This window comes from Xyrauchen texanus, chromosome 28, assembly GCF_025860055.1.
Source record: "Xyrauchen texanus isolate HMW12.3.18 chromosome 28, RBS_HiC_50CHRs, whole genome shotgun sequence".
Classification (NCBI taxonomy): Eukaryota; Metazoa; Chordata; class Actinopteri; order Cypriniformes; family Catostomidae; genus Xyrauchen; species Xyrauchen texanus.
The window spans coordinates 22,617,832-22,630,381 of record NC_068303.1 but is presented as its reverse complement, the minus strand read 5'-3'; the positions used below and the strand labels follow the sequence as shown (position 1 = coordinate 22,630,381).

Here is a 12,550-nt window from a genome sequence, read left to right as displayed (position 1 = left end):
GCTTTTAAGTTTTGACCTGTTGTGTTAAAAAAAGCACAACAAAAAACACAATAAAGCAGTGTCCCCACTGCTCTGCCACTCTCTGTTGGGAGCATGGCTGTGTCATGTGGTCTTATATACAATGATAGGATTCTGCATACAAATAGCCATGTATAATAAATATAATCTGCATATAAATAGCCATGTATTGCAGCCTAATTTATTCTTGGAGCCTTTGGTTAGTTCATGGATTTTGTAATTTTTTTTAGTGCTTAAGTGCTTAAGAGTGTAACATGACAATAGTCTAGTAGGGATACTTGAGGACTAAAACAATTGTGCTTTAAAAAAAAAATTTAAATAGCCAAAAATGAAGATTATCTTATTATTTACTCACCATCATGCCATCCCAGATGTGTATGACTTTCTTTCTTCTGCAGAACACAAATAGTTTTTACAAGACTGTTTGAATGGTACCACAACTTTAAAGGTACAAAAAGCATATAAAGGCAGCATAGAAGTAATCCATATTACTCAAGTGTTTAAATCCATATCTTCAGAAACTACATGATGTGTGGGTAAGAAACAAATCAATATTTACTTCCTTTTTTACTATCAATCTCAACTTTCAATTTCACATTCTTCTTTTGTTTTTGGCGATTTGCATTCTTTGTGCATATTGCCACCTACTGGGCAGGGAGGAGAATTTATAGTAAAAAAAAGACACGATCAGTGCTGATAAATGTATCATGAGCGATCAAGTGTTCAAAAGTCTGCTTAGCCTAAGCAATCAGACATTTGAACTCTTGCTCTCATGAAACATATATCAGCACTGCACTTTATTAGCCTCAGAATGGACTCACATTATAGTGGGGACAGTATATTTTTATTGTACACAGTCTTCTTATTTTGTGTTTATTGTATATTATTGTATGCAGTCTTTTTATTTTGTGTATACTGTATATTGTATATTATTAGGTGTTTATTGTGTTGTGTAACAAGATGTGTAAATCAGATATTTATTGTAATTGTTATAGTGTTATGTTGCTTAGAACCGTACTAAAGACTTTCACCCACTGTTGCACTTGTGAATATGGTTGAATGACAATAAAGGGATTTGATTCAATTCTCACTCACACATCATATTGCTTCTGGAGATATGGATTTAACCACTGGTGACATGCGGATTACTTTTGTTTCCTTTATGTAGCTTCAATGTTCTGGCCACCACTCACTTGCATTGTATGGACCTACAGAGCTGAAATATTTCTTCTCTGCAGAAGAAAGTCATATAAATGATGAGAGAATTTTTATTTTTGGGTATACTATCCCTTTAAATGCTTTGATAAAGCCATTAAGAGGAACATTTGGTGGTTTCTATCATGATCAGCTGAAATGAGGTGAAATACTTTGTAAAAAACGTCATAATTTTCATACTCCTTACATTTCTGCTAATGTTTTAACAGGTGTCTGGAAACAGTACAAGCGATTTGGGTATTTCCCTAAACTGATTTGTAAATTTCCAATGATAATAATGTGATTTCGCATCTCATACCTATGCATACTTTATTTATTCTTCCCTTACTTGGCAATATACCATTGGAATATTACCCTATTCATTAGAATACAAACCTATCAATTCACTTTCCTCTGCAGTGGTGGGTATTGTAGGTTATGCAGTAGGCAAAGCTTCCTACGTCGGGACTTGCAGAGAAAAGTTCAATAAACTGGGACCTGAGTTCACCAATGCATTTAGTCCAGATTTTGGGCTTCTTGGATTTGGAGCCGGTGGCTTTGGACCTGGGCACAAGTAAGAATTCATGCATACATTTCTCTAGTTTAAAGCTTGAGTTGCCACAAGCATCACTAAACCACAGAACCACAAAAATAATGATTTGGGGTTTTCTAACACCCCCCCCCCATCTGCCATTAAGCAGAGAAAAAGATAGTCCCACCATAATCTTATATGAGCCAATCTTGCTGTTGGGCTGGTTGGGATGCTCAAACAAACAGAGCAATGCTTTGAGCAACCTACAAATGGCTTTGCCACAATCAACCTACATTTGCATATTAAGCTGGGATAGGAACATTTTTTTTTTTTAAATCATAATTTAAAATTCTAAACGTTCGTTTTAATGTGGATTATTATGTCATAAACATTTTGCATGTAGGGAATACAATTACATTTTTTTTCTCACATGAGATAATGTTCCCCTTTATACAGACACTGTCTCCAGGTGTGTGAAAGTGCAAACAACAGGAAGCACAGGCAGGGACAACAGCGCCTGATGCTCCCACTCAGAGCAGAGGTAAAAAACACTACTTGTTCAAGCACACCCATATATGCACACACTTATTCATATCGATCAACAACTGTGGATCTACACTATAAACCACAGCAACCGACACCTATTTATCTACATGCTAAGCAACACTGACCAAACTCTCCTTATTAAGGAGGACTCAAAATACTCTCTTATCTAGGCTTAAGTTAAATCTATTAATGTTTATTTTACAGATTCTTTAGAATAAGGAGGACACGTCTCATTACTCCACATTCATGCTTCATATTTTTTTTTTTTGATATATATTGTTTTATAAAAATAAATTAAATGTGAAATGTTTAGCTCCTTTGGAAATGATGCAACCATCTTGAATGGATCTTTGAAAAAACTAACCACCAGGGGGCGCCAAGTCACTACAAAACAAAGCCGCTACACAACGTGGACAATATAACATTTGCAATGAGAGTGCTCTTCTGCTGAACACAAGCATAGGTTTTTAGGAGAGCATTTCAGCTCTGTTGGTCCATACAATGCAAGTGAATGGGTACAAAACTTTGAAGCTCCAAAAAGGACATAAAGGCAGTCCTTAAAGTAAAGTAATCCATATGACTCCAGTGGTTTAATCCATATCTTCAGAAGCGATATGATTGGTGTGGGTGAGAAATTTATCAATATTTATGTCCTTTTTTACTATCAATCTCCACTTTCATATGTTTTTGGCAATTCACATTACCACCTACTGTGCAGGGAGGAGAATTTCTAGTGAAAAAGGACTTAATTATTGATCTGTTTCTCATTCAAACCGATCATATCACTTCAGAAGACATGGATTAATCCACTGGAATCGTATGGATTACTTTTGTGCTGACTTTGTTTTTTTGGAGCTTTTGTGAGTTCATGATAATAGAATTTTCATTTTTGGGGGAACTATTCCTTTATGTCTTGGAGCTGACAATTGTTTTTTGACATACTGTGGTTGTTGGTTGGAATATGGTTGTTGGTATAGGGTAGACTGAATTATTTTTTAGATTTACATGTTGGAAAACTGAGCAGCAAATCAATAACAGGCTTTAATTTAAATGTTTGGAAAGAGTATTTTGTGTGGCAGGGTTAGCCAACATGATCCCGACAATGAAATTGAAGTTGTATTTAAAAAGGAAACATCTGTTATTAAAACTCAGTACAAGCATAACTTTATCTCTTATATGCTTAAAGGGCATGACACTGTAATTACTGTAGCATCAGTGATATCATCATTATCATGGTGCTAAGTTCAAACATTTCTACTGTCATAACATGACTGGTTACCTGGGCACAGTTTGTTTTTTGTTGTGCTCAACTTTCAGCAGAGAAGCAATCTTACTACACATACATTTTATGGGTTTATGGTAAATAATCTTAATTTTAAAATGATTAATTATTCCTAACAAACAAAGCATTTCCCAATAAATAAAAAAAACTGATACTTTGTTAAAATAATTTATCTTAAATCCACTTACAACAAGAAGAAATTAAGATAAACATTGTTTTCAAACTACTACATGTATAAACAAAAACAAAGAGAGTAAATGTTTTTATTCTAACAAATTTGCATTTGTTCCCAAAACTTTGATCCTTACAGTACATTCGCCTTCAATTCAGAATGTGATTGCGGGTTTTGGTGTGATCTGGCAGAATGAGTCATGAACCAACACCACAGAAGTCCCCATTCAGATCGTGATGTCTCATTGAACTCCTTTGGACAGTTGATCCTCCAGTCCATGCTTACTCATCCCAAGCATCTCCATACATATTCTTTTTAACTGAAGAGGTGAAAAGGGCACAAAAAAAATTCCATAAAGTTGCCAGGTTTGCCGATTACAATATAAGCAGGACACGAAGGTGATGTAATAAAATTATTATTTAATGATTCTTACAAATGCCTAATCATTACACAATGCTTCCACTGGTGTCTTCACTTGACTATTTGAGTTTATCATCATATCTATCTATCTTATTCTCCATCTTCCTGATAACATAAGGGCATGGATTTCATACTATTTAATACTAAGTGGAAATATTCTCCCCAACTGTACATGGCTTATATGGAGCTGGTCTCGTTATAAATGGAAGATAGTTAAGGGCTGATAGCACAATGGCAGCAGGTTAGAACACATACTGAAAGTTACTTTAAATCTACCCATTGTCATGGTGTCCTTGACCTAGTAACTTAGCCTCTTGTTGCCCCAGTTTATTGGCTACAAAGCATTTCCTTGATGACAAGTAATCAAATATGGATGCTAGCCTTTTTATATTTCATCACAATCTTTGGGGATATAAACAAGTTAAATATCCACCTTTTTCCTGACTTCTGCATGGGCGGCGCCATTAAGGCGAGAGACTTCCTCTTGGATGCTCCACACTTCCGCTTAGTTGTTGTTATCAGCTAGACTAACAATGCTATAAATCGTAAGATTTTTTAAATGGAACCTATGATGACAATACACACTCTTTTCACGGACATGTCCTCTTTTTCATACATTAATAAATCGTCTGGTCGTATTTCTAGATTCCTTTGTTTTAATATTGAAGTGAACTGAAGAAATCAGTTACTGAAGCTCACCTTCCTTCTTAGGTACTGGAACATCAGTTTGTGGTTTCAGCAGTGTTTCAGCTTTCTGTGTGAGAGTGACCTCATAGTTCTCTCTGTTCTTACTACGCAGTTCCTCATACAATATAGCCTTCTTCTTGGGCGCATCTTCATCATATGGTGGAGCTTTGGGATAATTGCAAAATACTGATTAAAAGATGTACCAATTAGATTCTAGTGTATTTATTTAAAAGGTATATTCTGAGTTCAATACAAGTTAAGCTCAATCAACAGCATTCGTGGCATAATGTTGATTACCAGTCGTTCCTCCTTTTCTTGGTTAAAATCTTGGTCACAGCAAGGCACTTAAAATTGAAGAGAATGGGGTTTTGCAGGGCTTAAAAAGCAGAAATGTGAAGCTTACAATTTTATAAAACCCTAACATTCATTCTTCTGTTAAAACTAATGTATTATTTGAGCTGTTTGTGGTTTAAAACGTCATTTTTACAGTCATTCAATTTTGCATCGAAGAGATAATTAGCTGTAACTTTACACAGAAAAGGTTAGTAAACAATTTTAACACACTAAAATCATGTTAACATGTACATTGTTTACGTCTTGTGGCTATACTTTTAAAATTGTATTTTAATGTTTACGGATTGGCCCCATTCACTTACATTATAAGTGCCTCACTGAAACCCAGACTTTTGCTTTTATTTTAAAGAAAAGGAGGAACGAGTCTGAATTCTTTTTTTTGGTAATCAAATGCTATCGACTGAGCTTAACTTGTATTTAATCCAGAATAATAATTAATATGACTCATTACCAGTGTTAGCAAGTGAACACAAAAGAAATACCCTTAAGTTACTGTTGTTCCGGTCTTTGTGTATGGGTGGCAGTACCTTGAGGAGTAATGTCATCCCTGATGCCTATAGGTCCAGAATCACTGAATCCAGAGCTAAAAGGGGTAGGGTCATATGACTGGGAGGGGCTGTTGTATGGATAGTCACTTGTGTAACTATTGTGACTCTCTGGCATAGAACTGGATTCTGTCACAGTTTGGAACACTGACGTAGAAGCAGACTGTTGAGAATCTGATAGGTTTGGATCTGCAAACTCTAATTGGTTTAACCTTTTAAAAAACAGAGCAGACACAAGAATACTATTATAATTTACATATACTGCAAGCGTATTATTTATCATGAACAATTCTTCAAAAGGTGTCTTATTACTTGGCTCATGCAAGACTAATATTAAGGTACTGTTATTTGAAAATATAGATAAGAAAATGTAAATAATAAACACAAGAAAGTATGAAATGTGCTTACTCAGAAGGGACGGGATGTAGATGTCCCTGTCGCAGTGCCTCTCCAAGTGGGGAGTTCTCCAGTTTCATAAACTTTTCTTGACATGCTCTCATGTAAGACATTTTTCCACTGATGAATCCCACTATGCCAGCAACTACAAAATATACATTTAGAGGTGCTTTGAAAAATGCCCTCCATTTTCTTGAATATGGCCTTGATAGTAGTTGTCTCTGAATCTCTATAACATTAACGCTTGCCAGTGTCAGAATCCAAAATAACTTTTTTTTTCTCCCCAATTTGGAATGCCCAGTTCCCAATGCTCTCTAAGTCCTCGTGGTGGCATAGTGACTCGCCTCAATCTGGGTGGTAGAGGATGAACCTCAGTTGCCTCCGTGTCTGAGACGTCAATCTACGCATCTTATGTGGTTTGTTGAGACCCTTACAGCGGAGACGTAGCACATGTGGTGGCATCCACGCACTAGAGCAAGTGCAACTCACCAAGAGCAAGAACCACACATTATAGTGACAACGAGGAGGATAACCCAATGTGACTCTACCCTCCCTAGCAACTGGGCCAATTTGGTTGCTTAGGACAGTGATTCTCAACCGGTGGGCCGCGGCCCACTACTGGGCCTCGGAGCGCCATCTGGTGGGCCGTGTAGGCAGTGGTAGACTACCGACAAATTTTTTATATTTTATATTTTTTAATTGACAAATCTTGTTATTTTCTGATTATCTAATTGTTATGAATTTATTTGATCAAAAACACTCAAGTCAAGATGCATTATCTAAAAGCTAATTTATGTTTAAATGTCGCAACATCATTCACGTCACAACGTCAGATTGAAAGTTCGTTCAAACAGATGCAGTAACATTACGTTATATATGGATCGTTTTTTGAAAAGAAAAGCAGATGCAGGAGACAGACCTGTGCAAGCAAAGGCTTCGAAGTGTGTGGTGAGAAAGTACGACGCTGAATACATTAAATTTGGATTTATAAGTGCAGGTACTGAGACTAAGCCGAAGGCGCAGTGTGTCGAATGTGGAGAAATTTTGTCAAATGAGGCGCTAAAACCATCAAAGCTGCAGAGACATTTGAACTGAAAACACCCGGGCTGTGTTGGGAAGCCAAAAGAATATTTTCTAAGGAAAAAAGCTTCAGGCTCAACAAAAAGTCATAACATCGTTATCAACTCAATCAAAAGTCACATTGAAAGCTAGCTATATGGTTGCCGCTCGTGTTGCTCGTAGTAAGAAAGCATTTACTATCGCCGAGGAACTTATTTTGCCAAGTGCTGTGGATATGTGTAGCGAGTTACTGGGTGATGCAGCTGCAACCAAAATTCAGTCAATAGGTCCTACCACTTTCCGATGACACCGTGGCTTGACGAATTGTTGACATGAGCGATGACATTGAGTGCCAACTCGTGGAACGAATAAAGGCAAGCCCTTATTTTGCCATACAGCTGGACGAGTCGACGGACATAAGCAACGCCGCGTTACTGTTAGTTTTTGTCCGATACTGCATGGACAGTAATCTCTGTGAAGATCTGCTATTTTGCAAAGAACTTCCAACGAGAACAGCGGCAGATAATGTCATGCACTGCCTTGATGAGTACTTCACTGAAAAGGGTCTTGATTGGAAATACTGCTCAGGTATTTGCACAGACGGCGCGGCTGCTATGACGGGAAAACACCGCGGTGTTGTTAAACAAATCCAAGAGCGAGCGCCAGAAGCAAAGTGGACGCACTGTTTCTTGCACAGAGAAAGTCTTGCAACAAAGCAGATGTCACCAGAACTGCATGAGGTCATGAACATTGCTGTGAAAACTATTAACTATATTAAGAAAAATGCACTCAATTCAAGGTGTTTTGCAGCTCTGTGTGAACGTCTTGATGCTGATCATTTGCAGCTCTTGTACCACAGTGAAATAAGGTGGCTTTCAAGAGGATGTGTGCTTAATCGTCTTTTGAACTGAGAAAAGAAGTGCACACATTTCTGGAAGAGCAGCGCTCCCTCTTGCTGAGCATTACACTGATGATAAATTTTGTGCAAAACTGGCCTACTTATCTGATATATTTGATCAGTTAAATCAGCTGAATGTATCAATGCAAGGCAGAAACAGCACAGTGTTTTTGGTTTCAGACAAAATTGAGGGATTCAAGAAAAAACTCATTCTTTGGAATAGAAGAGTCAAGGAGGGACGATTTGACATGTTTCCACATCTGAGTGAAACTTTGGAAGCCTCTTCTCATGTGCACATATCAAGTGTTATAACCCAGCACTTGTCTCAGTTGTCTCAAAAGTTTGCTGACTACTTCCCAGAGGACCCTCGACATGGAAACCTTTGGATTTTGGACCCATTCTCTGTGGATCCTGCTTCAGAAGACATGGCTCTTTCCACTGTATTGGAAAATGAACTAATGGAACTATCAGCTGACAGTAGCCTAAAACTTCAACTCGCACAAGTTGACCTTGCTTCATTTTGGTTACTGGCTGCAAGTGAATATCCCTCTCTGTCAAAGCGGGCAATCAAATTTCTATTGCCTTTCACCACCACATACTTATGTCCACTGTGACTATCACAAAATCAAAAGCAAGGAGCAAACTGAAAGCTACTTTGAATGCTACTCTCCTTGTCAGTCTCTCACCCATTTCACCAAGACTTGATTTTATTATCTCCAAGAAGCAAGCCCAAGTGTCTCACTGAGGGTATGCAGAATATTAATTTTGTAGCAAGGTGTCTCAGTATATATGTTTTTTTTCTCATGTGAACTACTCCAAAAACCTGCTCATGTAAATACTGTATATTAATGTGTTGGGATTTATTAATAGTCCTAGACCTAGTGGTTGTTGATGAAAACTGTTTTTGACATGTGACACACCTGTTAGACTTCCTCATTTTTGGATGTGTGGGAAGGAGTATAACGTGTCCAGTTTTTCTTTAGTTGAATTGTAAAAATAATATATATATAATACATGTAACATTTACGTAATGTTTATGTAAGATTATTTTAAACATGCCCATATCGCTAATTGTATTTGATAAAATACACGTACAGTATAAATTGGGTTGAATGAACTATTGAACATTTCTGCTAATGAATAGAGAAAATGTTCCCCTCTTGTGTGTCTGACCTGTTGTTACAGGTATGTTAGCCTGGATGCGAGGATGTATTATTAATTAATTTGTTAAAAGAGTGTTCCCCTTGTGTGTCTGACCCAGTCATTGGTCTGACCTGCCCTGTTAATGTTACAGGAATAAATGGTTACTGAGTAAACCTGCCAAGTCTTTTTTTATACAAGGACAGTTTTCATCTATAGTTGACTTGACCGCTACAGTGGCATAACAGATTAACAGCAGAGTATATCATTGTACTTTTTGAATTTTCTTTTATTCTGTGTTTATACTATCATATTTGGAAAGGTGGTCCTCGGAATGTTTTTAAACAGTCATTGGTGGGCCATGAGTTGCAAAAGGTTGAGAACCCCTGGCTTAGGAGACCTGGCTGGAGTCACTCAAGACGCCCTGGATTTGAGCCCGCAACTCCAGGTGTGTAGTCATCCTCAATACTCGCTGAGCTACCCAGGCCCCCCGAAATGACCTTTTTCAAAGAGGGGCAATAACTGATTTTCAGGAGCATTTTTTTCTAAATATTTAGATTGAGAATACATTACCTACTACCCATAAAATTAACTCAAATAATATTTGATTTGATGTATATAACTAAGTTTAGAACAGAATATTAAGAACTATATCAGATGTTATAACACAAAAACAGACAAATTCATCACAGGGGCATTTTTTGCACCCACATTTTTAATTTCAGGGGCATTTTTGTTACTTTTGGTAGCACTTTTGCCCCGAGCCCCCCTTAGTTTCTGACACTGGTACTTGTTATTCTTGATACTCACTGGCAATTTTTGGAAGGGAGCCAAATCGGGGTGATGGAGCAAGCATTCCTGCAGACAAATAATTAGAACATGGTAACATTATATTGATCTCAGTAGGGAAATTGAGCAACTACTGCATCTAAAAGGTAAATAGCAGGTACAACAGGCTCAGAAAAAAAGAGAGCTAGGAAGAAAATGGGATGGCGAGAGAACAACAAATTCACAAAAGTATAGAGTTAACATCCATAAAACATCACTTAAACACTTAAAGCTGAAATATGTAATTTCTGTGCCGGTAGAACCACCAAAAGGAATTCTAAAAATAAATGTTTTCAAAAGCATTCAAAATGCTGTTGTTCAAACCACCAGATGGTCCCGCCCCCAACTCATGCCATAGGTTGAGTAATGTTGTCTGGTCACACAACACAAAACAATTTGTATAAGTGCTACAGAGACATAGTGTTTACAGTTTGAGAAAATGAATGGCTTACTTATTTTTGTCTCTGGATATTAAGCTGGGACAGAAGAAAGTACTTAAACACTGAGAAAGTTACATCATCTCTAAAAACCAAAAAAAGTTGACTACTCTATTGATATAGCAAACTAGTTCCCTCAATTTAATTGAGTAATGGCTTCGCCAAAACTTGTGTAAATAATTTGATATGAAATTAACATAGCTAGTAGATAGCATAGATGCAAGTAGACTAAACTCAGATTTGCTATTTCAATACTGTTGTTTCTACTTAATAATTGTAATTGAATTTACTCTAATTTAGATCATACAATAACAGATAAAGAAGGTTATAATTAATTTTAGGTGAATCATAAAATAAACTTCTCACCACAGAAATGCATATTTGCCTGAACTTCAGTTGCACATGCACAAGGAGAACTGAGTTAGAGTTAACAGGGTCCAACTTGACCAAAGAGCACACAGAAAACACAGATGGTAACATAACACAAAACAACTATTTGCAACAAAACAACATAAATAATACAGCAAGAGTAAAAGCACCTATGAAATCTGAATAAAAATGATTTAAATGCCCCCATGTGTTCCCGTTGACCAAGGAGACACAATTAAATAAGCACAAGGGATTATGGGTATTCCCATAGCCTCAGTTTTGTATTAAATCGTTTAAGTTATTAACACTTAAATTCTTAAGTCTATAGATTTTTAAAACAAATAAGTTCAAGGAGCATAGATATTTGAGTTATGAGCAAAACTTGACATTTTAAGTAACGTTAAATTAAAACAACTTGACTTTTCCAGTAATGAAGACAAAAGGGTTTACAGTGATATTCTTTCATATTTTTACATTAATGAGTGATCTGTAATAGAGTCCCTGCAGTCTGCTGGATACTGTAAACCATCTGAATGACAGTCATAATGACTTGACCTCACCTTTAGATACCAACACTTGAGTGACTGTGACTGCAATGGCAGAAAACGGCAAGGCTGCAAATACATGAGAGATATGCATTACACTGGTACATAATAAGACTATACGTGGCAAACTAAACAATATAGTTATTTCATATAACGCATTACTCACATCTATACCAGAAGCTTTCTGAATTGCATTCTCTGAAGACACGCCTCTCTTCTTCATTGGGAATATATGCAGCCCCTAAAGGACCCTGAAAAGACAATACTGTACTTGACCAAGCTCTACGAAAGTTCCTGAGACATAAACACATTACACGTGGAAGTACTACTGCATAAGAAAGAGCAGCAAGGGACAGAATGTGAAGTTTATAAATACTGTCAGATGAATTAACTGCCTACCTTACTGGATCCATGTGGGACTTGAGCAGCCGGAGTAAATCCAGACGATTCTTGCGACATGACTGATTCAAGAAGCACAATGTGATTACAGAAACAATAACGTGTTTACAGTAGCCATGAGATTCTAGAGTAACCTGCCAAACGACACACTTTATTACATGACCTCCAGTCGACTCTTATCGGCAAACAACACTAACCCGGAAGTGCAGGCATAAAGCCGGAAGCCACAGTGAAAGTAATCTTCCAATCCGACTTTCCTGGACGAGAGATTTTATGATATATTTATTAATTCATATAATAATATATTTTTTGGAAAATAATAATAATGTAAAAAATAAGATAAGTTAAAATGTCCCTGCGCTTCATACACGGAAACAATCCTTATAAAATATTAGAGAAAAAGAAAAGAAAGAAGTCCCAAATGCAAAGGATTTAGAAAGAATTCATTGAACAATGTTCATTTTTAAGTGCTCTTTGTTATTATAGATTGCATATTTGATTAATGGATCTGTAGATCATATATTAATATCAATGTGCAGTTTCGTTTTCCAGGAATAAATATAATGATTGTATTTTGAACAGAGTAGAGAAAAATAGATTAGGATTAGACTGAAATGAAGAAAAGCAGTGATTTATACATTTATCATCATGATTTAGACTGCTTCCGAGAACGCATAACTTTATCTTATTATGTCCCTTTTCAGGCACTTTTAATGTGACATCAATAGC

At 36.7% G+C, this 12,550-nt stretch overlaps 1 protein-coding gene across 1 annotated transcript; it reads right to left on the bottom strand.

The window, feature by feature from the left end:
• Nucleotides 1–3,340: 3,340 nt before the first annotated feature.
• Nucleotides 3,341–12,032, bottom strand: LOC127622346 (OCIA domain-containing protein 1-like). Its single transcript, XM_052096430.1, has 8 exons — nucleotides 11,822–12,032; nucleotides 11,589–11,673; nucleotides 11,438–11,491; nucleotides 10,054–10,101; nucleotides 6,159–6,291; nucleotides 5,733–5,962; nucleotides 4,864–5,016; nucleotides 3,341–4,063 (listed from the first exon to the last, which is right to left on the bottom strand). The coding sequence occupies exons 1-8, from the start codon at nucleotides 11,879–11,881 to the stop codon at nucleotides 4,026–4,028; spliced, it is 801 nt and encodes a 266-aa protein (XP_051952390.1). The 5' UTR covers nucleotides 11,882–12,032; the 3' UTR covers nucleotides 3,341–4,025.
• Between the last annotated feature and the right edge of the window lie 518 nt (nucleotides 12,033–12,550).